General features: G+C 52.7%; 4 protein-coding genes and 1 long non-coding RNA gene across 6 annotated transcripts; 1 reads left to right on the top strand and 4 right to left on the bottom strand.

The window, feature by feature from the left end:
- Positions 1-350: 350 nt before the first annotated feature.
- Positions 351-11,448, bottom strand: TAPBP (TAP binding protein). Its single transcript, XM_079934740.1, has 8 exons — positions 11,176-11,448; positions 10,874-11,044; positions 10,380-10,640; positions 3,570-3,968; positions 2,826-3,167; positions 2,646-2,735; positions 2,475-2,512; positions 351-1,783 (listed from the first exon to the last, which is right to left on the bottom strand). Exons 1-8 carry the CDS (start codon positions 11,210-11,212, stop codon positions 1,772-1,774), a joined length of 1,350 nt encoding a protein of 449 aa, XP_079790866.1. The 5' UTR covers positions 11,213-11,448; the 3' UTR covers positions 351-1,771.
- Positions 11,449-11,653: 205 nt separating this feature from the next.
- Positions 11,654-14,919, bottom strand: ZBTB22 (zinc finger and BTB domain containing 22). The gene is made up of 2 exons (XM_079934739.1): positions 14,834-14,919; positions 11,654-14,171 (listed from the first exon to the last, which is right to left on the bottom strand). The coding sequence occupies exon 2, from the start codon at positions 14,100-14,102 to the stop codon at positions 12,192-12,194; it is 1,911 nt and encodes a 636-aa protein (XP_079790865.1). The 5' UTR covers positions 14,103-14,171; positions 14,834-14,919; the 3' UTR covers positions 11,654-12,191.
- An 85-nt stretch (positions 14,920-15,004) lies between these two features.
- LOC307193167 lies at positions 15,005-16,738 on the top strand. The gene is made up of 3 exons (XR_013830242.1): positions 15,005-15,136; positions 16,421-16,554; positions 16,650-16,738. It is a non-coding gene; the product is annotated as an uncharacterized lncRNA (long non-coding RNA).
- On the bottom strand, positions 15,519-20,372 carry DAXX (death domain associated protein). Of its 2 annotated transcripts, none has more exons than XM_079934737.1 (8): positions 19,881-20,372; positions 18,726-18,984; positions 17,740-18,571; positions 17,403-17,617; positions 17,015-17,243; positions 16,378-16,852; positions 16,008-16,218; positions 15,519-15,819 (listed from the first exon to the last, which is right to left on the bottom strand). In XM_079934737.1, the coding sequence occupies exons 2-8, from the start codon at positions 18,930-18,932 to the stop codon at positions 15,760-15,762; spliced, it is 2,229 nt and encodes a 742-aa protein (XP_079790863.1). In that variant the 5' UTR covers positions 18,933-18,984; positions 19,881-20,372; the 3' UTR covers positions 15,519-15,759. The 2 variants fall into 2 exon arrangements, with proteins under 2 accessions (XP_079790863.1, XP_079790864.1); XM_079934738.1 differs by having other exon boundaries at positions 18,726-18,981; positions 19,881-19,957.
- A 530-nt stretch (positions 20,373-20,902) lies between these two features.
- SMIM40 (small integral membrane protein 40) lies at positions 20,903-23,059 on the bottom strand. The gene is made up of 2 exons (XM_079935334.1): positions 22,419-23,059; positions 20,903-20,974 (listed from the first exon to the last, which is right to left on the bottom strand). Exon 1 carries the CDS (start codon positions 22,698-22,700, stop codon positions 22,458-22,460), a length of 243 nt encoding a protein of 80 aa, XP_079791460.1. The 5' UTR covers positions 22,701-23,059; the 3' UTR covers positions 20,903-20,974; positions 22,419-22,457.
- Between the last annotated feature and the right edge of the window lie 1,556 nt (positions 23,060-24,615).

Below are 24,615 nucleotides of genomic sequence, written 5' to 3'. Positions count from 1 at the left end.
AAAAGGGAAGGAAGTGAGGACAGGAGCCAGGGCCGCGGACGAGAGGAGCGCTAGACACTCAGGGGCCGGGACCCAGGAGCCCGGGTCTCCAGCTCCGCTGTCCTCGGGCCCCCCGGACTCGGGGATCCTGGAACCCAAGTCGCCCCGCACTTAACTGATATAAAGATTTCAGTCTCCAGCCCCCGGGGAAGGGCAGGAGCCAAATTTGACATTCCTCTCCCCTAACACAACCACTAGGCTAAAACTCCCGCGGGAAGCGTTTTAGGCGGGGACGGACACAGTTACTCCAGCCCGCGGGGTTCCACTCCCACCCCCACCCGCGCGTGTAGCGGGCCGAAATCCACTCCGGCTTTTCCTGAGAGCCCTGGGTTCCCGCCCCCTCGGAAAGGGGCGGAGCAGGAAGCCGCCACGTCCGGTTAGGGACTCGGCGCTCGGGGGTTTCCGACGCCAGGGCCTGGATCTCGGTTCACGTACTGTCACCCCTCTAGGGCCGGCTTCTTCAGGGCGTCCTGTCCGCCATTAGTGGCGCCCGACCCCTATCAGTTCCGAAGGGGGATTGGGTGCAGCCGAGGCATTTGAGAGGCGGGGTCGTTGGAAGGAACCACACGCGATTGGAAGTGTTCTCGCGCTTGCAAAGGGGATCCCTGGGGAAGAACTAAGGCACCCGTTGGAAGCACTGAACAAGTTTATTCCCATACGATTAGACCCGCTCCCCGCGTCAGTCTGGCCGACCGTCCTGACCTTCGGAGGTCCCTAAGCCGAGCCGCTGCTTCCTTCCTCCAATAGTTATTTGATCCAACACCTGCTTTTGAATTCTTAGGACGCAAAAAGACTAACTTCTTATATTGAGCGCCCTCCAGCGGGCGCCAGGCCCTGTGCCGGCGCGGGGGATACACCAGGGGACGGACAGGCTCATCCTCGCCTTCGAGGAGACGACAGTCCGGGCAGGGAAACAAGCATTTAACAACGACTCGCACAATCACTTAAATACAACCGTGGTGAACCGCACAAGAGGGACACGCGGCGATCTGAGGGAATGACAAGGCTGACCTGGTCTGGAGCCCAGGAAGGGCGAGGATGGACCAGGCAGAGGGAACAGCGCTCTGGGACCCAGGGAGGGTGGGAGGCTATTGAAGAAAAGGATCAGCCGTAGGTGTGATAAGCATTGAGAAGAGGGCCGGAGAGAGCACGAGGCGGGCTTGAAGAGGTAAGCAGTGGCTGGAGCGCAGGGATACACAAGCCAGGACAAGAAGAATGGATTTTGCCTCTCGAGCACCCGTTTCTGTCCCAGAGGTCCCTGAGACTATTTCAGGGGGTATGCGAAGTTTGGGCTATTTTCATAACAATCGCAAACTGTTATTTGCCTTTTCATTCTCATTCTCTAAAAAACGTACAGTGTTTTCCTGAAGCTACATGACGTGTATTGACATCGTCCCCACAGCTAATGGAACGTGTGCTTGTGTCTTTCTGTGTATTAAATTGTTCTCAGTTTTAAGTTCTAGTACAATAAATATCTATAGTTTATAACCCACATAAGCAAAAGCTCTGTAGGGTCCTTGATAATTTTTAAGAGGTCCTGAGAACAAAAATTTTGATAACTGCTGCTCTAGAGCCCTAAGAAGGTGAATGTCTTTTGTCTTTTCAGAAAGCAGCTGCTCACTGGAGAGAGACTGGAGGGGGCACGAACCAAGGGTATACAATTTGGGGGAGTTACTACAGTGGCTCAGACCAGAGATGATGGTGGCTTCCCCAGGATGGTGGTGAGTTGGCCTCACTGTGTTTTCTGGAAGAGAAGTAAAAAGGAGGTGAGGAATTCGGGGCAGGGTGAAGTGCTCATGGTCAATCCAGAGACAAATGAACATCATGGGCACAGAGGATGGCAGATGATAGAGGCTAACATTTTCTATGTTTTAAGCCTGGCACTGTGCCAAGTGCTTTTGCTCCTGCATCTTCCAGAGGAGATGCCCTTTCTCTTTTAATCATTCCAAGAGCCCTCTGAGGCTCTGCTGGCCGGAAGGGTAGCCACCACCCACTTGTGTCTGTTGAGCATTTGAAATGTGGCTAGTCCAAATTCAGGTGTGCTGCCAGTTTAAAATAAACTCCTGTTTTTGAGGACTTAGAATGGAAAAAACACTATAATTTCTTATACTGATGACATGTTGCCACGATAACATTTTGGATATATTAGATATCTCTTTACCTTTTTAAAGCAGTCCCTAGATTATATATTTAAATTTACGTATGTGGTTTGCATTATAATTCTATTGGACAGCACTGCCTAAGCAGTTTTTTTCCCCCTACACCCAAGGAAGCTGAGGTGTAGCATGTTTGAGATGGCAGGATTTAATGCAGGTCTGTGTGAATTCCAAGTCTGGGTTCTGCCCACCAAGCCAGCAGCCTCCCTCCTGGGTGAGGAGTTGGGCAGAGGGGATAAAATGAGAAGGGAAAAATAAAGGAAGGTAGAGTGTTGTTACCTTTTCCACTGAATCCTTGGAAGTTGCCAGGTAGGCAGCTGTGGAGAGAAATTTAGAAGGGATGGGATGGGGCAGTAGAAGGGCAGAGGGATGGGTGTCAGACTTCTTCTGGGAGGAGGAAGAGAATGTCTGCCAGTCAAGGGTCCCAGCCTGGGTGGGACTTACACTCACCAGCCCAGCCCAGCACGTTGATGAGCCCAAGGAGGAGAAAGGCAGACAGGAAGAGGCCTACGCCATCCTCCAGAGAGGGCCCAGAGAGACCTGGCAGGCAGAAGGAGCAAGAATGAGTCTGAAATTCCCAGGCACCTCTCCCCACACCCCTCCCCATTTCTCCATATTTCAGGCTCTTACCAGCTACCTGCAGGGTTACCTCGGCGCTGCGCCCCAAGGCGGGCAGGCTGGGGTGGTGGACACGACAGGCATAGCGTGCCCCATGCTGCCCGGTGGTGACTGGGGGTGGCTGCAGGTGTGCAGAGAGGCTCACGGAGCCATCTGAGTGATGGCTTAGGGCGGAGAGCCATCTCTGCCCCTCGGCCTTCTGAAAGCGACCCTCTGGGCCACCCCAGAGCTCCCACTCCACCTCCAGGCCCTCGGAGGGGTAGAAGTGGGACACGAGGCAGAGCAGCTCCGGGGGTGCCTCCCTGGGGGCAGCCCATATAAGAGGTGCTGGTGTCAGGGTCACCTTGGGGGGCTCTGGGGAGAGAGTAAGAAAGCAGCATGAGGGAATCAATCTACACCGTCCTCTCTCAGAGGCCCTCAGTGTGCCCTCTGGCTTCCCCAATACTGAGGGGTTCGGGTTTTCTCCTCCCAGGATGGGGAACCTGCCATCTCTCCATTGGTGTTTCACAGGAATCTCCATGCCAAAGCCCCCATTCTCAGGGACCCCTACTCCCTCAGATTTGGGAACCTTCATCCCAAAGCCGCTCAGATTCCCAGGGACCCTCTACCCATTGCCCCCCTGACTCTCAGGGACCCCCAATCTGTCTCCCTCTACTCACCCAGCACCCTTTTCTCCACCATCCTTCCCCCATCATGGTGTCCCCATAATCCCAGTGATCACCCTCTACCCACAGAGACCCCTGTCCCCTCACTCACTCTGTACGGCAAGCTCCAGGGTGGTCTGCCCTTGTAGGTATGGCAGGTGTACAGTAGCCAGATAGGTGCCCTCCTGGAAGGGCTGCACTGCAGGCAGCCAGAAGGTCCCATTTCCGGTCCACGGCCCCAAGGGCTCATCATCATCCCAAGCAGCAAATGCCACCGCCCCCTCTCGGGCAGCTGGCATTTGCCCACTCAGCCCAGGAGTTGCAGCCAGCATCAGGTGCCCCTTACCCAGGTGCTGGCGTCGCCATTCCAGCCCAAAGGGAGGGGGACCTGGGGCCAGAGAGGTAGCAGCCTTGGGGGTGGGGGGCGAGTAGGCGAAGCTCAGGTCCAGCAGGGCATCTTGTCCCAATCGGATGCGAGGGGTGGGGGTGTGAGTGAGGACAGTCAGCACAGCTGAGGAAGATGAGGAGAGGAAGGTGGGGAGGGGGAGAGGAAGAAAGAGAATAAAATAGAGAAATGGAGTTACGGGGGGGACTCGACTCTAATTTACCCACCCCTCTGATGACACCTCCTTTCTGACACTCACCATCTTCCAGCCCTCCCTGCAAATCCCCTTTGCCCTGGGACTGGGCGGGACCCAGTGAGACTCAGAGTGAGCAGAGAGGTCTCACGGTGAATAGAGGCAGTGAGTGGGTACAGCCCTTGAAGGCTGCTCGGAACATACAGCCCGTGCTGCACCAGCTCTGGGGTCAGCGGGATCTGAGTGTGCCCTGACACAACCTGAACCAGCCCACCAGCCTCCACGCCCACCTTTGAAGAGCCAGGCCCTTCTTGGTTTGCTGGTGAAGAAGTGATGATTCATGACTGTCAACCCTATGGTGCTATGCAGAGTATTTACTGACTCTGGAAGGTTCTGGCTCTAGACTAGACCTGAACACAGACATCTGTGATCTACTGAGGCAGTATATGCTGGTTGAGTGCCTGGAGCCTGGCTGCCCTGGTTAATCCCCACTCTGCAGCTATTTATATGGCCTTGGAACAGTTACTTTACTCTTCACTTTCTGAATCTCCTAAATAGGGATAATAATGATGATAGTACCTATCCCATGAGGCTGTAGTGAAGGTTAAATCATTTAACACCTGCTACTCAGACATATGCAGTTCCTGATTCTGGATAACAAAGACATCTATATATGAAAGCTACTTAGAACAGTGCCTGGAACACAGTATGACTACAAAAGTGTTTGCTGTGATTACAGCCAACCATCTGCCAGACAAATGTAACGTGCCCCAACTCAATAGCATCTCTAGAACATTTCCCCACTCGGCTCCAATGCCCATCTTACCTGCCTTGACCAATGATCACCACCAGCCCCCAGGCGCTAAAGGCAAGCATTTGGAGTCCCTAAGACTCCTTCTTCTAATTAATTCATTCAACTAATATTTATTGAGCACCTAGGATGTTCACGGTTGACGAGAGTGGTAAACAAGACAGGCAGCCCCTGCCTTCAAATTGTGTAGGAGACAGATTGCCAAATATAATGTGCTATGTGCTCTCCCCACCAGGCCCTAATTCTGTCTCCCAAATAGATCTTACATGTTTCCTACTCAAGTTCTTATCAATATACATTTGGACAATTACAACAGCCTCCTCTCAGGTCTCCCTATCCTCTATCAGTATCTCTCTCCCTTTCATTTCATCCTCCACACTGAAACCAAATAGCGTGGCTACAAATCTGATCTGGGCACTTGCCTGTTTAAAAATCCCAGCTACCTAGGAAGCCAGCAACTAAAGGCACATGCTGGAGCTAGATGGCCCGGGTTCAATTCCTAGCCCTGCTTCTTACAAGTTGTGTGTCCCTGGGCAAATTACCTAACTGCTCTGTGTCTCATATATCTTCATCTGTGACATGGGAATAACATCAGTGCCTAGTTCTTACGGTTGTTGAGAGGAATAAATAAGATTATGCCTATAAAGTGCTTAGAACAGGAGCTGGCATATAGAAAATGCTTAGCTGTTACTATTTTCATTACTGTCATCATCATCATGATGGACTTGCTGGGTATCTTGGGAAAAGGACTTAATCTCTATTTTCCCCATTAGTCCAATGATCTAATCCTTGCCACCTTTTGTAGGAATCAAGTAAAATAACAGGCTTTTGGAAAAATGGCACACACACACACACACACACACACACACACACACACACACACACACACAAAACTCCTGATGGTTCACTATCATTTATAAACTCCAGCTTTCACAGTACTTGGTAATCCAGCCCCCAACCCATCTTTCCAGACTTCTCTTGCACCCTAAGAACCAGCCACATAGAATCCCTTTCTTGCGACCAGCAGAAACTCTAGTCACTGGGCTTTTCTTTGCTTTGGTTCCTTCGGTTTCTAATGTCCCTCCCCCATTTTCTCCAACATCTAACTACTTCATGTCCTTCAGATCTGTTCCACTGCCAGAAATGTCTGGGTCTTCCAGGTAGAAGTAATTTTTTTCTCTTGTGGTTATTTTTTTATTTTTTTTTTTCTTTTGCGGTACGCGGGCCTCTCACTGCTGTGGCCTCTCCCGTTGCAGAGCACAGGCTCCGGACGCGCAGGCTCAGCGGCCATGGCTCACGGGCCTAGCCGCTCCGCGGCATGTGGGATCTTCCCGGACCGGGGCATGAACCCGTGTCCCCTGCATCGGCAGGCGGACTCTCAACCACTGCGCCACCAGGGAAGCCTCTGTGGTTATTTTTATGTAATTTTTTTTCTTTTTTCTTCTTTTGGCCATGCCACGGGGCTTACGGGATCTTAACTCCCCAACCAGAGATTGAACCCCAGGCCCTCAACAGTGAAAGAGCAGAGTCCTAACCACTAGACTGACAGGGAATTCCCTTTTTTTTTTTTTTTTTTTTTTTTGCGTTATGCGGGCCTCTCACTGTTGTGGCCTCTCCCATTGCGGAGCACAGACTCCGGACGCGCAGGCTCAGCGGCCCAGCCACTCCACATGTGGGATCCTCCCGGACCGGGGCACGAACCCGTGTCCCCTGCATCGGCAGGCGGACTCTCAACCACTGCGCCACCGGGGAAGCCCCCCCTTTTTTTGTGTAATTTTCAATCCTAGCTTCTAAGGCCTATAAGGTTAAACTTCTCTGAACTTCATGGGATTGTTTTTGTTCAATAGAGTAAAAAAAAGTAAGCAATTTCATTTAGTTTATTAAAATCCAAAAATACAGTTTTGAATTGTAAGAATCAATCTGTAGGATTAATAAACAAAACCTAAAGGTTTTACAGTTCAACCTTAAGCTAACAGTGCTCTTTAATATGGGATTATGAAGCAATTTTAGACCTGCATCCCACAACCTGGACTCTGTAAAAATACAAATGTAAACACAACAGGGCCAGAACCTGTTGGTAAGGAAATTTCTACCTGTTTTGCAGCTTGTATTATATAGGCTTATGCTTTTCTGTTAAAAAGTGAATGGTAAAAACTATTATAAAATATTACTGGGGCTTCCCTGGTGGCGCAGTGATTGAGAGTCCACCTGCCGATGCAGGGGACATGGATTCGTGCCCCGGTCCGGGAAGATCCCACATGCCGCGTAGTGGCTGGGCCCGTGAGCCATGGCCGCTGAGCCTGCGCATCTGGAGCCTGTGCTCCGCAACGGGAGAGGCCACAGCAGTGAGAGGCCCGCATACTATATATATATATATATATATATATATATATATATATATATATATATATATATATATATATATATGTATATATATATATATATATTACTGAAAAAATTTAAACCCAAATCTAATCAAGCCTCTAGTTCTAACTACCAATTTATAGGAAATATGGAGGGAAAAGGAACAAAGGAAATGACAGGATGAGGAAACAATTGGCCAAATATAGAATGTGGGAACTTCTACAGAACAAATGACAAATCAATAGCATTTAAAGGGGTGGGGCAATTACAAATAAAAGAGACTTAAGAGACAAAACTGGGACCTCCCTGGTGGCGCAGTGGTTAAGAATTCGCCTGTCAATTCAGGGGACAAGGATTCGATCCCTGGTCCAGGAAGATTCCACATGCCACGGAGCAACTAAGCCCATGTGCCACAACTACTGAACCTGCACTCTAGAGACCGTGAGCCACAACTACTGAAGCCCGCGTGCCTAGAGCCCATGCTCCACAAGAGAAGCCACCGCAACGAGAAGCCCGCACACCGCAATGAAGAGTAGCCCCCACTCACTGCAACTAGAGAAAGCCCGCATGCAGCAACGAAGACCCAAGGCAACCAAAAATAAATAAATTTTTTAAAAAAGAGAGACGAAACTGTTATAGACTGAATGTCTGTGGTTCTCCCTCCCCCAACCCCCCCAATTCAAATGTTGAAGCCTTAACCCACAATGTGGCTGTATTTGGAGATAGGGACTAGGAGGAGGTGATAAAGTTAATGAGGTCATAAAGGTAGGCCCTAACCTGATAGAGCTGGTGCCCTTATAAGAAGAGGAAGAAACACCGCAGCTCTCTCTCTCCCCTCCACGTGGGGACACAGCCAGAAGGCAGCCATCTGTAACCACAAGGGGAGAGTTCTCACCAGACAACAGCCCTGCTAGCACCTTGATCTTGGACTTGATCTTGGACTTCTAGCCTCCAAAACTGAGAAAATAAATTCCTGTTGTTTAAGCCCCCTGGTTTATGATATTTTGTTTTGGCAGCCCAAGCAGCTGCAACAGCCAAATAGAATATATAGACCTCTTTTTTATCCTGACTGAAGCAAACAGACTGTAAAATAACATCATTGAGACAATCGGGAGAAATTTAATATGAGCCAGGAGTTAAATGATACTAAGGAATTATTGTTTGTTTTGTTAGGTATGATAATGCTATTGTGTGTGGGGGGGGGTTGTTAAAGTCCTTATATGATAGAGATGCTTACTGAAGTACTTATGAGTAAAATAATACGATGGGATATACTTAAAAATACTTCCAAAAAAGAACAGAAGTTTGGGGGAGGATAGGTAAAGCAATTTGGTAAAATGTAATAACTATACAAGTAGATAATGGGTATATGGGGGGTTCATTTTACTGTTCTCTACTTTAGTGTGTCATTGAAACTTTCTATAACAATTTTAAAAGAACGATGAGAATTAAATACTATACACACAAGTATATTACAAAAGTATATTTCTCAAGAAACATTTTAGAGTATTTGACAACTAATTTGGTAAGAAATGAAGTATAAATGCATACTAGCAAAATTACTGATGATCTGTGACCCTGGAAAGAGTTCATTTTTAACTTTACATTGAAACAACAACTTTCACATTCTTAAATCCCTAATCAAGTAGGAATGCTTGAAAAGGAGGGCTGAACACAGCAACTAGTTTTCACCCCTGGTGGTGGGTGAGATGCAATAATTTTCTCTCCTGGGCACACGCCCATGGCTCCCTATCTGCACTTCTTTTATGGTCCAAGTCACTTTCTACTCTACAATTACCCAAGACAAATCTGATGGGAACCTTCCTGAGAGTAGACTCTACATCCGATCACCTTTGTGACCCTTAAAAGTAACCAAGGCCACCCAGAGGTTCTGATTTAATTCATCTGGAATAAAACTCAGATTTCAGTATAACCTCCAAAAGGATTCTTATTTGCAGCCTGGACTGAGAACTACTGGGCCCTAATTTATTCTTGGTGATAATAAATATTTAATCAGTGAATAAATTAACAAAGTGTCTCGCTTGATTTTTACAACAATGGGAAGGCAGATGGGAAATAACCATCCACATTTTACAGTTGGAAAAGCATATTCAGAGAGAAAAGGACATTCTCACCCCACCTTGTGAAGCCAACAGCCTGGGAAATAGTCCTACCCACTAGAGAGAGCTACTGTCCCCACAAGGAGCAGTTTGCCTCTGCCCCTGCCCACAGCGAGGTCTGGGGACTAAGAATGGAGGTGTAGGCAGATGTGAGGGTTTCAGGGTGGGTGCTGAGCCCCGTGGGTGATTCTCTCTCAGTGATGAGGGTGGCAGGGAGAAGGTACTGGGGAAGGGAGGGTGTAGGGCTCGGCTGGGGTTGACCAGCCGGTCAGGCTGTATTGTTTCCATAAAATCGCACAAGACTGAAGGAAGCCGAGGACTCTGTTAATATCCTACCTACCCTCTCGAGAAGACCTCCGAGAAATCCCAAATCCCGGTCATATCTTCCCCATTCTTGCTTTATCGGCCCACTCCCTCCCTGCGCCCCAGCCCAGCAAGGTGCCCGACCCCTGGGCCTCAAACTGCGTCACACAATGCAGTAAGTGGCCCTTGCAGCGGGAACCATTAGATCTGCCGCTTCCCTTCCACGCACTCAAGCCCACCATTCGGTGACCACAGAGTCAGGGCATCATCACGCGCCATAGGGAAGGGTCTGTCAAGGGAGGTCGACGCGCTAGAGCTCAAGAGCCTGCGCTTTGCTGGTTGCCGCAGTGCCGGATGTGGGCGCGGGTGGGGCGCGAAGGCTGTTTTTTTAAACTGGGTGAACCGCAAATGTGGGGGAGCCTAGCAAGATCTAGGAGGAAAGGTGCAAAAGTTCCTGTTTCTGAGACCCTCCCAACTCTGTCGCCTAGCGAGTTTCTTAAGGTCGGGTGTCAGGAACCCCCGCCTGGCTCCAAAGCCCCGCCCCAAACCGCACTTTTGTTTAAACTAGGCTGGGACTAGAAGAACCGGTAGAGACATCTTAACTTCAGCTGAACTGCTTCGATTTATAAATAAAGAAACTGAGACCCGACTAGGGAAATGACTCGCTCAAGTCCACATAGCGAGTTAACGGCTGATCTGGACCCTTAGAATCTACCCGTTTATCTCTACTTCCCCTCGGTAGCTACCTGTTGCCATGGTGATGAGAGCAGGCTCCGGCTGAGGCTCGGACTGTGGTCGAAGGAGGCTGGAGAGGCTGAGGACCGGGCTGGACATGCTGACCATGAGCCACCTCCCATCCAGGGCCCGCGGGCAGCTCTGCTCCGGGGTCAAGCCGCTGAGCCAGATCGCCGAGGCAGGAAGCGGGACGTAGTGGCTCATTTCGCAGCGTGGCGCGGGGGCGTCCCGCGGGTATCGCCTGAAGGCGGCCAGGAGGGTGCCCGCGGGGTCTGTGAGCACAGAGAGAGAAGTTGCTGCAGTAGAATCTCCGCCAGGAAAGGGGAGGGGAGAGCAGCGTCCAGGGAATTTTAAAGGTACAGACTACCCGGTAGCGAGAGATTTAAAAGTGATCCAGTTTCATTTTACAGAGGGGGAAACTGAGGCCCGAGGTCACTGTGAGACCTAAAGAGCAGGGGGTTTCGGTGGAGGCGACAGAGTTGGGAGCGAGTCCAGCATGACTCACCATGCACTTTGAGGTAGCGCTCTGGGTCGAGGTCCGGCCGGGGAGGTGGGCTCTCCGAGCTCTGGCGCAGCAGCAGTGCAGAGGGTTTCTTGGACAACCGGCCCCCGCCCGCATCCTCCACAAACCAGCACTCTATCACTGCGGGTCCCGCCGAGACGACGGTCGCCGTGCCTGGGGGTATGGGCGCGAGTGAGGGGACGGCCCCAACGTCAGGTGACCCGACCTCCTCCACCCCACCCCCAGACGTGGTGGCAGTCACCTCCCACCGCTTCCCTAGGCTAAGAGTCGCGGGGTTCGCTCACCCAGAGCCACAGCGAGGAGCAGGGACAGAGGCTTCATGGCGCCGCGATCTTCTCAGCTCCGAAGCCGGCTTTCCCCCTTTAACTTTCACTTTCACTTTCCTCCAAAGGCCGGCTGGAGGGGCGGAGGAAATCTCCGCTCCGGCTAGGGGAGGGCTCGGGGGAGGCAGGTGCTTCCTCCGCCGGCTGGGCAGGGATCCCGGAACATCCTCTCCAGTTCTGATCTGGGGAACTCAGCCCCTCCCAGCCCTCCTGAACCACCCAGCACCACAGAGTCCGGGAGCCTTCCCACACCAGAGGCACCCCCTCCTGTCCACCCCAACCCCGAATCCACTTCCCTGAGAACCCTTACTCCACCTTCCCCGACCTGGGCCAGGTCCCCAGCAAACACATAGGGGTTGTCGGGAAGGCAAATGAAATGACCAATAAATATTTTAATCACCGTTTAAAAAAAATAAGATTTAAAATAAAACCCTTGTACTCCTACGACTTACTCCTTGTCTCCACTCCCCCACTCCCCAGTGAGAATGGAGGTGGGGGACCCCCAAGGTGGAGGAAGAGGGATTAGGGTAGAAATAAGGGGCACATCCTTTTGGGGGCAGGGTATGTTCTAGGACAAGGGTGGGGCTCAAAGTCCTGGTCCCCACAACTACGCAAACACAGACTTCAGGTACAGACTACAACCACCTGACCCTCGACCCAGCGACTCCAGGATGCTCAACAAGTCCCCTCTCCCTCCCTCCCCCCCACCACTTGCACCCTACTCGGGAGCTGGGGCTTCAGTGTACCCATCTGAAGGGAAGGAAGGGCTGAGTTCCGGTGATACTTTAGGGAGGAGGGGCTGAGGAGTAGAAAGGGGTGGCCCATGGTGCGAGGCGGTTCCCTCTCCAGAATATATACAAGTCCATAGAGATAGGAAGACAGTAAGTGTGTTGGGAGATCACCTACGGGCCACAGCGCCCCTGGCTAGTGATCCCTAATCCCTCTTCCCGGAAAGCTACCCCCAGTAGCTCGCCTCTTCAGTTTGCTCCTCCGCCCCCACTGAAGCCCATCTCCACCTTGTGGACGCTGGGCGGGGACCAGACCCGTCGACTGGACGGGGGCGTGGCCCCACTCGCCTCGTCGCCGCTGCCCCCGCCGCCGGGGGACTCTCTCTTGGGCTGCAAGGCTGGCCCGGTGGTCCCCCCGGGTCCGGGTCCGGCCCCGCCCCCGCCGCCTAGGCGGTGCCGGCGCTCACAATGTCCCCGATGGCGCATGAAACTGTCTCGCCACATGAACTTCTTGGCGCAGACGCCGCACTCGTAGGGCTTGAGGCCTGTGTGTGTCTTCATGTGCTCTGTCAGGTGATGCTTCATCTTGAACTTTTTGTTGCACACGGGGCAATCAAAGGGCCGCAGGTTGAGGTGCATGTTCACATGGCGATCTCGCATGCTCTTGTGGGAGAAGGCCTTTCCGCAGTGGCACAGAAAGATCTTATTTCCATCCCCACTGCCTGTCCCTCCAGGAGTCCCGCCGGTGCCACCCGGCATGCCCAGGGCCCCTGCCGATGTGCTCCCCAGGGTCACTGCCCCATGTTCAGCTTGGTTCCCTGGTGGCTGGCCTGGAGCCTGTGAGGAGGAGGAGGAGGATGAAGAGGATGGGAAGACCAGGATCTGGTTGCCTTGCATGTCCAGTGGAAGCAGGGGCCTCGAAGGATGGGAGGGAGCATAGGAGGAAGGGGTTGGTCCCCCTGAATCATCAAGCCCTGCCCCAGGACCCCCACCTTCATAGGGGCCAAAGTCATTGGAGGACTCACAGAAATTGACCTGCTCCTCTCCCTTGTCTGGAGGCTCAGACAGGGTCCGGACGTCACTTATGCTAAGGGTAGCCTCAGATCCTCCCCCTGGTGGCACCCCGGAGCCACCCCCCAGCTCTTCATCTTCATCATCCTCACAGGTCAACACCAAGTCTTCCTCCTCCTCATCCTCTTCCAGGTCTGGGTCTTGGGGAACGAGGGGCGCTGGTGCTGGGCAGTTTCCACCCCGTTTCACATATACCCAGTGTTTCTGCGGCACAATGCTGGGGGGTGCGTAGGTGGGCCGGCGGAGCCCAGCCCCAGGGACCACTGCACCCCTCCCATCCCCACCGTCATCACACAGCTCATCTGCCTCCAGCAGCAGCTTCCCAGAGGTAGCCCCCCCACTGCCAACCACAGGGGCGGGGAATACAGGGCCACCTCCTTGACGCTCCCTACTGCCCACTGCAGAAGCTGCAAAAGCCTCCTGGGAGGAAGATGAGAAATCAGTGGACTCCCGAGGGCTGAAATAGTTGCTGCTGCTGGGGGACTGATTCTCACTGGCCCGGCTGGAGGCATGGAAGCGTACGGATCCCACAGTGGCAGGGGCCACGGTGCCCCCACTCCCTGAGGTGACCCCAGCACCAGGGACAGTGACCGATGTGGCTGCAGCAGTGGTGATGGTGGTGGTGGTGGCTGAGGCCCGGCCCTCTCGGAGGAGTTCAGTGCACTTATCCACGATGTGCCACATTTGGAGCACAGACCCCACTGTGAGGAAGTTGACAATGTCAGCAGCGGCCATGCTGAGGCGACCAGTATAAGCTGAAGCCAAGACAGTCTCGAAGGCGCCTGGGTCCATGACGCTAGGCAGCGAGATGGAGGTCATGCCCTTGAGTAGGACCTGGTCGTGGAAGTAAGGGGAAGAGGCAGCCAGGACAGCACGATGAGCCCTGAACTCCCGTCCCTGCACTCGGATGGACACATCACAGAGCTGGCCCTGCAGCCGCTGCTGATTGAGAGACTCCAAGAGGGCACTGGTCACCTCGGGGAAGGACACGTGCACTACTGCCGCTGCAGGCAGGGGCAGTGGTGGTGGGGCCAGCGATAGAGGCAGGGGGAGTGCTGCCCCGCTGGGAGACAGGGGAGATGGCTCCATGGTGTGGAGGGAAGGGGTACCCCCCCAGCCACAGGAACAAGGGAAGGAGGAGGGCGGCCGGGGGGGTCTCTGGAAAGAAAGAGAGAAGAATGATAACAACCCATAATGACACAGCCCTTTACAGTTTAAAAACATGTTCACACATTATCTGAGTAACTCCCCACAGTGACACTATAAGGTAGGTATTCCTTTCAACTCCATTTGACAGATGAGGAAACTGAGGCTCAGAAAGATTAAGAGATTATCCAAGGTTACACCATTAAGTGGCAGCACCCACAAATGCAGGAGTCCTAACTCCAAATCCAGTGATCTTTCCTTGGACGTTACAGAAATAAGGTGCTCTTGGGGAGTGGGGTGCCTCCCCTCAGAAATTCCCATTTGCCTGAGAACCTGACTTTCCAAAATTTACCTTTCTGGGGTTTTGTACCCTTTTCTTGGGAGGGGGGCAGGTTGGCTCTGGTGTTGAAAACCACCCCTCTCTCCACTTCCCTTTAGGCCGTGCCCCCCCACCCCACGGCTCTCTCGCAGGCCACGCACCTTGCCCCCAGTTATCCCCAACCCCGCCCATTTAGGCCCCGCCCACCTCAAGACCCGCCCATGGCCTTTGGGCTCCGCCCCTTATCTACCCCCGCCCACATCGGACCCCGCCCCCTTCTGCTCCGCCCCAAGCGATACTTCGACCTCCTCTCCCGCCCGGAAGGCGCCCCCCAACCCCGCGCGTCCCCGCTTACCGGGCCGCGCGCCCCCGGGCCCCCCCGCCCCTCACTCGGCGGCCAGAGCCGCAGCCTGGGCCCCTCCCGCCGCCATCTTGCGCCGACTCCCTCCGCCCTCCGCCTCCGCTCCGCCTCCCGCCCCTCAGGCTTTAAAGGCACAGGCGGGAACCCCGCCCGACCCGCTGGGCAATACTCGGCCGACTCGGCCACTTCTCCTTTAAAGAACAGCTTCTTCCTTCCACCTTAAGGGTACCAGGTCTCTTTCCGCCGCTGAGGACGCAGGACTCGGTTCGGCCGAAGTTCTCATTCCCCTTTAATTCGGTAAGCCTGCCTCTTCCCATTGGCGATGGGTCTAGGCCGCCGCTGCCTGGGCTCCGCCCCTGAGCTGTGGCCATTAGCGGGTTTGCGGGATCTAATCGCCCCGGTCTCCCAGCTTCTGACAGTCCCCCTGAAACCCCGCCCCCTACCTCCGGGCCTGGATTGGCTAAATAACCTTGAGTCGGCCCGTGATTGGCCTTTTTACTGCTACCGCTCGAAGTGAGAAAGTAAAGCGCGTTCAGGAGGCTGAAGTACATTTTTTCAGCGCCTGGCAGAGAGCAAAGAGAAGGCCTGAGGGCGAGAAAAACTCCGCGAGAGGCGTGCTGAAGGCAGCTGGAAAGGGCAGATCCAGGGCTATCCCGGGGGAACGGCTAACCCTGAGCCAGAGAACAGCTCATGCCAATCAGCAGCTGGTGAGAGCAGGACAAGGAAAAGACAGGAATACAATAAGAAAAGAACTTTATTGTTTATTAATGTTTCTGTGTAAAACTTAAGCTTTTTTTTTTTTTTAAAGAAACCACCAAAAGGCGATTAGCTCAGTCCATCCCTTCCTCAGTCGTCTGGTTCCCACCGTCCTCCAAATACTATCCCAAAACATTTTGGAGGCAGGGAGGAGGGGGAGGCAGTTAATCAGAGTCTGAGAGCACGATGATCTCCTCTGGATCGCACTGTGTGGCCACACTCATCTGCAGGGGAGTGAGAGACAGAGTCAGAGAGGTCTGGAACACAGCGGACGAGAAGCCAAGGGAAGGACTTATCAGAGATCAAAAACTGGGGTGGGAAGAGAGAGGAGGTGATGAGTGCAGCAGACAGAATACCCCAAACTGAACAATGAAAGAGAATGAAGTCAGGAAACACAGCCTCCCCCTCTTACCTTAAAAGTACCAGGTCTGGAGGGTTGTGATTGTGGGGTGTCGAACAACCGGGCTGGAAATGGGCTACAGAGGGAGCTGGTCACCAGGCCGTGGCTAGGAGAATCCACCCTTGTGGAGGAATCGGCAACTGGAGCCATGGAAGCCAAGGGGGAAGGCGGGCTGGGCAGAGTATGTGTCTTCTCATGCACTGCCCTTTGCCTTTCCACATAGCTAGAGACAGAAACATATGTGGGTGGAAGGGTATGTGGAGACTGAGGATGGAGGGGGAGCTCCAGTTTCTCCTCGCAGACTCCGTTCCACAGTATTCCTCTCAGAAAGCCCCCGCAGTCCCTCCTTGGCTTCCCTCTTTCTCCTCCTTATTGCTGTTACCTCTTTCCTAATGGCCCGGCTTCTGTTTGCTTCTCCTTCCGAGATTTCTTGTGGGGAGGACTGGAATCTCCCCAGGTGTGAGGAGAGACGCCTCCGTTGAAGGAAGTGGAGGTGACCATGGCTGCTCCATTCTCCAAGACAGTGGTGAGAGGGTCTTCTGATTGCTTCCTGGAAGAGGTAACGTCCCTCTCCTCAGGGGAAGGAGTAGTATCCAGGGGCAAGGCTTCAATCTCTAGCTCAAAGAGCTGAGACATAGGGCTCTCCTCCTCCAGGGGCAACTCCTCGAGGTGCTCTCCACTGCTTTCAGCAACTACGCTGGAGGGGGCCGGGGGCTCTTCTGCCAGTGAAGATGGTGACACTGTGAGTCCTTTGTTTTGCTGCTCCCCCAACGACCCGCTGATCCCTTTGCGAGGTTCCAGGTTCTTTTCAGTGGAGATCTGTAGTGGGGACATGGGGCTCTTATCTCCATCCTTCCCTGGAAAAGAAGAAAAGAGGGGAGGGGTAGCAAAAGAACTAGGGGAAAGAAAACTGCTGAGAGGACACTAGGAGTAAGAGGAAGAAGGGAAGGATCTCAAACAGGGGGCTCATGCCCAACAGAGTAGAGGGAACCGACAAGAATACTGTTTCCTTGACATACCTGCTTCCTCGTCCTCCTCCTCCTCCTCCTCCTCCTCTTCATCGTCCCCCTGACCTTCCTGCATCTGTTCCAGATCCTCCTCTTCTTCGGAATCTGTGGCCTCCTCGTCTTCCTCCTCATCTTCCTCTTCCTCCTCTTCCTCCTCCTCCTCATCACTTTCCTCATCTTCATCATCGGTCTCAGCCTTGGAGGTGGTAGGGCACTCCTGGGATGCCATCCCACTAGGGCCCTGCAGGGGACAAAGGAGTTTCTCTATGGAATCCCTTGCCCCAGAGGGGCTGCTTCTTGCATTCCTTCTGCACACGCCATGATCAGTCACCACGTACTCCCTCCTGGCCAGTGCAGTGGAAGGACAAGGTCTCTCTGAAGGGTGTATTCCCTTCCATACCTCACCAGAATCCAAGGAGGCTTTGGAGGGGTCTGCAGAGTGGGAAGGGGTGGCTTGGGGGAGCCGCGCTCTTCTCTTCTGTCTCTCGCTCTCCTCGCTCTTGTCTTGCATCATTGCATACTTGGAGATGACCTCATCCAGCCGGCTCATAGCCAAGCTCCGGTTCTCCCGCAGGCGCCGAGCCAGGACAGGATCTGACAGTGCGGGATCAATGCCTATGTGGGAAGATATAAAGTCAGTGTACTCACCCAGAACCCTAGAAGGGACTAGAGAGACACCCCCTCCACCACACACCTGACGAATGAGGGTTACCAAGGAGCATCTCGCTAATGCCTACCTGGCCTATAGTCATCTGTGAGGTGACAGCCAAAGTTGTAGATGAGATCAAGGTGGCGACGCTCCTGTAACCTGATGCCCACATCTCGGAAGGCATCCTGAGCCATGAGCTGGAGCTGCTGTCGGGGGAGGCCAAGGCTGTGCCGAGCAGCTGCCTTCTCTACAGCCCGCAGTACGTCTCCATAGTCAGGGAAGGTATCAGGCCCTGGCTTGTTGATGAGCCGCTCAATGCGCCTGTTGACCTCTGGGTAGCGGGTACCACGGTAGGGGATGCGCTGCTCTATGACCCGGCCTGTCAGTGAAGAGCAGTCTTTCAGCTCACACAGCCGCCCAAAGAGGCGGATCAGCTTACGCTTCAACCTCGCCTCCTGCAGGTAACTGGAGTCTGGGTCATCCAATTCTGAGAGATCCAACTCCTTTTCCTGCAGCCGCCGGATCTCTGCCACGTAGAGTGCCAGCAGCTGCTCCAAGCGCTGGATCTGCCGCCGGGAACCATGGGTCCTTGGGGCCTCAGAGGCAGTGGTCTCAGCACTTGTGGGGTCCAAGGAGGGGTCTGCGGGAGGGTTATTCCCAGAGGGCTCACTAGAGGTGGTGGCAGCAGGGGCCAGGTTCAGCTTCTTCTTGGCTGAGTGGGCCTTGAGAACAGTGCAGAGCTCATTAATGTAGACATAGAGCTTAGCTGGCCGGCTCTGGGCCCGAGAGAGGACCCGAGAGAGGATGTTGCAGAACTCCGCCGAGGCCAAAAACAGAGAGTGGGCCCGCTGCTGCCGGTTATAGAGGAACGGGACCACCTCAGGGTGGTCCGCCGTCTGCGTCTTACACAGTTCAAGGAACTGGAAGGTTCAGGAGAAAAAGGGAGGGGGAAAGAGACAAGGGATGGGATTGAGAGAAAGAAGGTGAGGTGGGGTTAGTGGGGAAGAAAGGACAGGAGAGCCAGTCAGCCATCCCCCTCCCTGGGGTACGAGAATCTTCTCCCCTAAAGCTCACCTCTTCAAACAGCTTCTCATTCTCCAACTTGTAGCATTTCTTGCCGCCCGAACTACTGCTTCCTCCAGCCCCATGGGGCTGAGAGGAGCCAGGGGCTTCTGCCCTGGGTGAGGCCGGATTGGGGGGTGGGTGGGAGGGCCCTGGCAGAGCAGCTGCTTCATCTTCATCATCATCATCCAGCACGATGATGCTGTTAGCGGTGGCCATGGGGGATCAAATCCCCCGGAGGGAGGAAGTCTTGGGGATTTCGTAATTCCTGCTGGAAGGGGATGGGGCCTCAGACAGAGCCCCTCCAGCATAGCCCCATCCCTTCATCTCACACATTTTTCAGTCTTCTTGGGTTTCAAAACACCCAGCCATGCCCAACAGTGTCCTCACTGCCTATCTTCAGCAACCATTAGTACCATATGTTTTTTGGGCCCTTTACTATGGGAGCCCCAAACCATCAGAAAACCTTAAGTCCCACCCCCAGCTCCACCCCTCACGTCGATATCCGGTCTTTCAGTTGCATTTCCCCACTATTTCTCATAGTTGGCAAGTTGATTCTTCCTCTCAACCCCTGGACGACCTCTCACATTGCACTCCAGATTTCCTTGACATCCCCTCGAACAGATACCACACCCCCGCTGGCACCACCTCAGGTGTTTTCCCCTTTCGTTCTCACACACATCAAATCCACACCCTCACTCAATCCTGAAGGTTCACCCCAACTCCGAGACTCTCTGAGGCGAAGAAGGTTCCCTCCCAACAATCCATCCCCCTTTCTCCTACTTAAATTATCTCCATATTCCACCCTCTGATGGCTCTCCTCAAACCGGGGCGTTAGGTTGGAGATATTTCACCTCAAGTCCCCCTCCCTCTCACCCCACCCTAATTTTCCCCATTCTCTTTCTGGGACTTGTAACCGATAGTGAGCCCCACACTGGGCTCTCCTGCTTCCACTCAGATTCCAGCCCTGAGTCCGGTCCTTCCCCTGGATGAGCTTCCCGCCAAGTACCCCTCCCCCAGTTCAGCCCCCGGCCGCCCCACTCCCCTTCAGGGATAGGAAGGAAGGTACCACAGCTTGCCCCTCAGACTCAGCGCCCGGAACCCCCCAGTACCTGTCCCTCGACATTCCCGCCCCCGCCTTCGCTCCCCGCACCGTCCGGCCCCCACCTCAGAAACAGTCTCTCGAGAAGACCCTCGCCGCTGATCTCAGAACCTCGCATGGTTCCCTCCGTCTTCCTTCCCCCTCCCACCGCAGGCCCTACTCCGGACCGGAAGCCGCGGAGTTTCCGGCTACAGGCACCTAGGTGCGGCCATATTGTCGTACGGAATCCAGTGCCCCCCGCCCCCGGTGGCCGGAAGTGACGGTGGACCCGCCCCGCGAGGGCTTCTAATGCCGCCCACATAGTCTGCGGCTCCCTTCCCCCTGACCTGCAGGGGACGGAATTGTCCCATCCGGGCGTCCCAAATGCTTGGAGGACGCCATTTTGCCGTACGGCGCTGGCTACGCCCGGATTGGGGCGCGCCGCCAGTGGAGCTCTTTTCACCCGGTGCTTCTGCCACTCCGCCAATCAGAAACTTCCCGCATCCTGGCCCAGCTGCCGGCGAGTTGCGTGCCGGGAGGACTGAGCCACCTGTCCAAGCAGGGGAGGGGGGAACGGAACAGGGCAGCTGAGGAATCGGCCCTCCAAGGCTGCACAAGGGTGCACGGAAGGGCGGGAATCTCTTAAGAGGGAAATAAAACCTTTTCCATCCACTGGGCTATTGACAAGCCTTCTGGCGCTGCTTTCCTACCTGCCAGGTACCAGTTTCCACGGCTTAATCGAATGCGCCTGTCATTCCTTTCTATGGGCTGTGCGCTCCCTTGTCGCTGTCCAGAAGCTATTTCTACATCCAGTTGCCTACATCTCCCAATCTTGAAGTCATAACACATGCATACAAATGAGCACAACACGCTGTACAAATGTGTTATTATTACTGCTATTGTTGTTGGTTTGCTTTTCAAGCTCCACCACAGAACAAATGACCAACCAAGTAGGTGGGACCTGGGTGGTTCTCCTTCCTTTTCTGGAGGGGATTCCCGAGGCGCAGGCGCTGATGACCAGGAGGCCGTGCTTTGTCCAGGGGCTCCAGGGCCTGAGGACGGGCGATGTGGGGAGGGGGTTCTGAGAAGAATCTGTGCCAATTGCCGCTGTGAGGGCTGTGAGACGAAATGAGGCTCGTAAAATACCTCGAGTCTCTCTCGTCCTCTTCCTCTGAGAGAGCTGATGAAAGAAGGAAGAGAGAAGAAAACGACTTTGACGCCCGCCTCGCCCGCCACCCCCCCACCTAACCCAGCTTTAGGGAAGCTGGAGGGACTCGTGGAGGCAGAGCTGGGTCCAAAGGTGAGCTTGTGGGGAAACCGGAAATGTTAATACGGTTCCGACTGCTGAGTTTCCCACCTCCTGCATCCTTGCGAATTCCACAGATGGTGAGCATCTTGCCACTTTCTGGGACCACAGACCCTTACATCCCCAAGCCCTCAGAGTCCCAGAACCTCAAACTCTCCCTTCCATTAAAGAATCCCACACCACTTCTCTCCAGTCATCTAAGTCTTCAAATTGGGGGACATGAAGACTTGCCCAAGGGTACTCGGATTTGGGAAATATAAGGGACTTAATTTCCAGATTCTCAATTTTCCCAAAATTTGTTTTCCTCAGTAAATTCCTGCAGTAGAGCTTCTCCTTCTTCCTTTTCTCTTTTACAATAGACTTTCTCCCTCTTAAAAAAAAAAAAAAAGGATACTGTAGTTCTCAATCATGAAATCTCAGGATGTTACCTTGTTTTTTGTTGTTTGGTTTTGTTTGTTTGTGTTTGTTTTTGTTTTGACCACTGGACGGCCAGGGAATTCCCTTACTTTGTCTTAAATAAAGAGACATGTAACCTGTTTCTTCAAGGCACCATGAGCACCACCTCGTCTATCTCACTTAAAATGTACTTTTAGGTAGTTCCCTGCAGTCCAGTGGTTAGGACTCTGTGTTGCCAAGCAGGGTGCTGGGGTTTGATCCCTGGTCAGGGAACTAAGATCCTGCAAGCTGAAACAGAAAAAAAATGTACCTTTAATATTAACAATTATGAAAATGTGTACAATCTTTATGCTATTTAATCAGTTCTGCTCACATAATAATTGTAATGGTAACCCAGAAGAAATTTTTCTAAAAAACTAGAGTCTTATGGTCACAAGAAAGAAAAATATTTTTCATTTCAATTAATATATATGTTTATGTAGGAAAGAGTGATAGATTGGTCAATAAAAGACTTTCAAGTATAAAAGGATAAAATTGTCTGTGGAGAAGTAGAATGGTAATAGAAGTTCTAGGAGAAAAGAGAATGATGGAAGAAGAAAAGGAAGGATTCCCAATTATATTTTTAAACGAGTGGTGGTGAATATCAAGTCACTCTGATATTTCAACTCCCCTGGACACACAAAAGATTGATTTAATTTTTTTATTTTAAAATGTGAATATTTTTTGTATGCCAGGAATTACATCCTTGAAACAATGTTAATGTATGATGAAAAGTTTTAGGTACTTACTTAAAAATACCTGAGGATTATAAACTTTTTCAAAATTAATTCCCGGAGTATAGGTGCAGAAATTTTAAGATAGCTGCTCTCAGCTCTCCAAGTGTCCCTCCAAAGCCCCCATTTCCCCCTTTCTCCCCTCTCACCTCTGTGGCAGGGAAAGAGGACGTTTATAGGAAAGGCGGTCACAGTTCCAGCTCCTCCTCCATCTGAGGTGTTCTCAGGAGCCAGTCCCCAAACTTTGCCCATGGTAACAGCCATAGCAGCTTATAAACAGCCTCCAGCGTCAGTAGTGTCAGGGTGAGGACCAGGAAGATAAAGAAGGCCTTGTCCATGGCCTGCCGCAGGGGACCCCTGGGAGGAGAGGGCCCCCGGGCAAACGCCAGGAACACGTCCTCCTCGTCCACATCACCCTCCTCCTCAGCCATCTTAACCCACTATGTGACAGCTGGCTGGAGCACGGAGGCTGGGATGGAAGCCCTTACTCAGCCTGGCCAGGATTAAGGGACGTGGTGTTGGCAAGTCCTGCACCAGCGGAGCTTGACCCTAATTCCCCCAACCAAGAGAAAGAAAGGAGAGGAGGGCCTCTGAGCCTTTGGAACAGCCAGTGCAATGTGAATGGTCTGGATTAAACAATTCCTAAAGTCTGTCCAGCTTTACCGTTTTATAATTCTGTGTTTCGGAAGCTGAAGGCCCAACAGAGACATGCCAGCTGGAGCTGACCAAGTCATTCTGGGCCTCTAAGCTTAAGGCTCAAGGTCTTGGGCCCCTACAGACAGAGGGAGCAAGTGGACCTAGTATGCTAGTCAAGCACCTAAGGCCCTTTTCAGCTTTACATTGGGTGGGGGGGGGGGGGGGGACACGCCTAACCTAGGTGGGGGGAAGGGGGAGAGCGAGCAGCGGTGGCTACAGTCCGCGCAGGCTCGTAGTTCTTCCCCAGGTCTGTGGGGCCCCGAGGTTGCGGCGCTGAAACCCCGCACTCTTGCTTCGTGACTTTGAAGACGATTATATCAATCATTGGACTGCAGGAGCCAGGGCGGAGGTTTATAAAAAGAGAAAGAACATGATTGGCCAGCGGTGCGAAGGAGAATGATTGGGACTTAACTATTGGGGCAATAATAAGGAAGAGCGAGCTTGTGCGTGAGGGGCGTGGCCTGAGAGTTGGTGGGAAATGTCCAAGAGGCTGTATTGTGGCACGGGTTGAAGGCCTTTTCTGGACCCTGTTCCCCAGGCACTGGCCTGAAAGTTCGTGAGGGAAATCGAAGTCCATATGGAGACCTGCCCACACCCGCCCCGTAGGTGGTGGTTGGGGGGTGGAGTGTGGACAGCGGAGGAAAGGGTCCATAGTGAACCTCATATCTGGAGCCTCTAAGGTCTCTTACCTAAACTCCAGTTTGATCTTAATAAGAAGACATTTTTTTCTTGGGAAGAACTTGTTTACCCAAAATGGTACAAAGGATGTCACAGGTTTTTTGTTGTTGTTGTTTTTAAAATATTTGTTTATTTATTTTGACTGCGCTGGGTTGTAGTTGTGGCATGCTGACTTCGTTGAGGCATACATGTGGGATCTAGTTCCCGACCAGGGATCGTACAGTGTCCCCTGCATTGGGAGCGTGGAGCCTTACCCACTGGACCACCAGGGAAGTCACAGTTTTGTTTAGAGTCAACTCGTGTTATCGTTTGCTACCGCCACAGGAGGTCATTACAAGTCAAAAAAAAACTGGATCAGGGTCCAAACTAATCATTTATTAGTTGTGTTAATTAAACAAGGAGGCCATCAGACTGAGTGGCTCTAATGTCATGGCGGCCTACTTAAGCAAGCCAAAATCTAAACCTGTAAATGCCTCAAGGTCATGTAATCAAGATGCCAAGGGAGGGAATTCCCTGGCAGTCCAGTGGTTAGGACTCAGCACTTCCACTCCAGGGGGCACAGGTTCGATCCCTGTTTGGGGAACTAAGATCCTGCATGCTGGGAGGCACAGGCAACACAAAAACAAAATCAAAACATCAAAGCGAAACAAAAAAACACTAAAGGACAACCAATCACACACAGCCAACTAGGCTAAGCTATAGCCAATCAAATAATTTCCTTTCTCTGTTTCCACACTTTCTCCATTTAAGTTTTTCCTCTGGCTGAGGTCTGAGGAGCGCTCATAACCACTTCTGGTTTGGTGCGGGCCCATTTGAATGCATTTTTTGCTCAAACTTAAAATTTTAACATGCCTCAGTTTACCTTTAACGGTTGTATGATGGAGACCTTGGGCCAGTCAGCTGACCTTTCTTTAGTTTTTCTTTAAAATTGAAAAAGTCTTGCCTCACAAAGTTGTCAGGAGGGACAAACGA

This window comes from Stenella coeruleoalba, assembly GCF_951394435.1.
Source record: "Stenella coeruleoalba genome assembly, chromosome: 10".
In the NCBI taxonomy this organism is placed as follows: domain Eukaryota; kingdom Metazoa; phylum Chordata; class Mammalia; order Artiodactyla; family Delphinidae; genus Stenella; species Stenella coeruleoalba.
The sequence above is the reverse complement of the archived record's forward strand: the minus strand, read 5'-3'. Positions and strand labels throughout refer to the sequence as shown.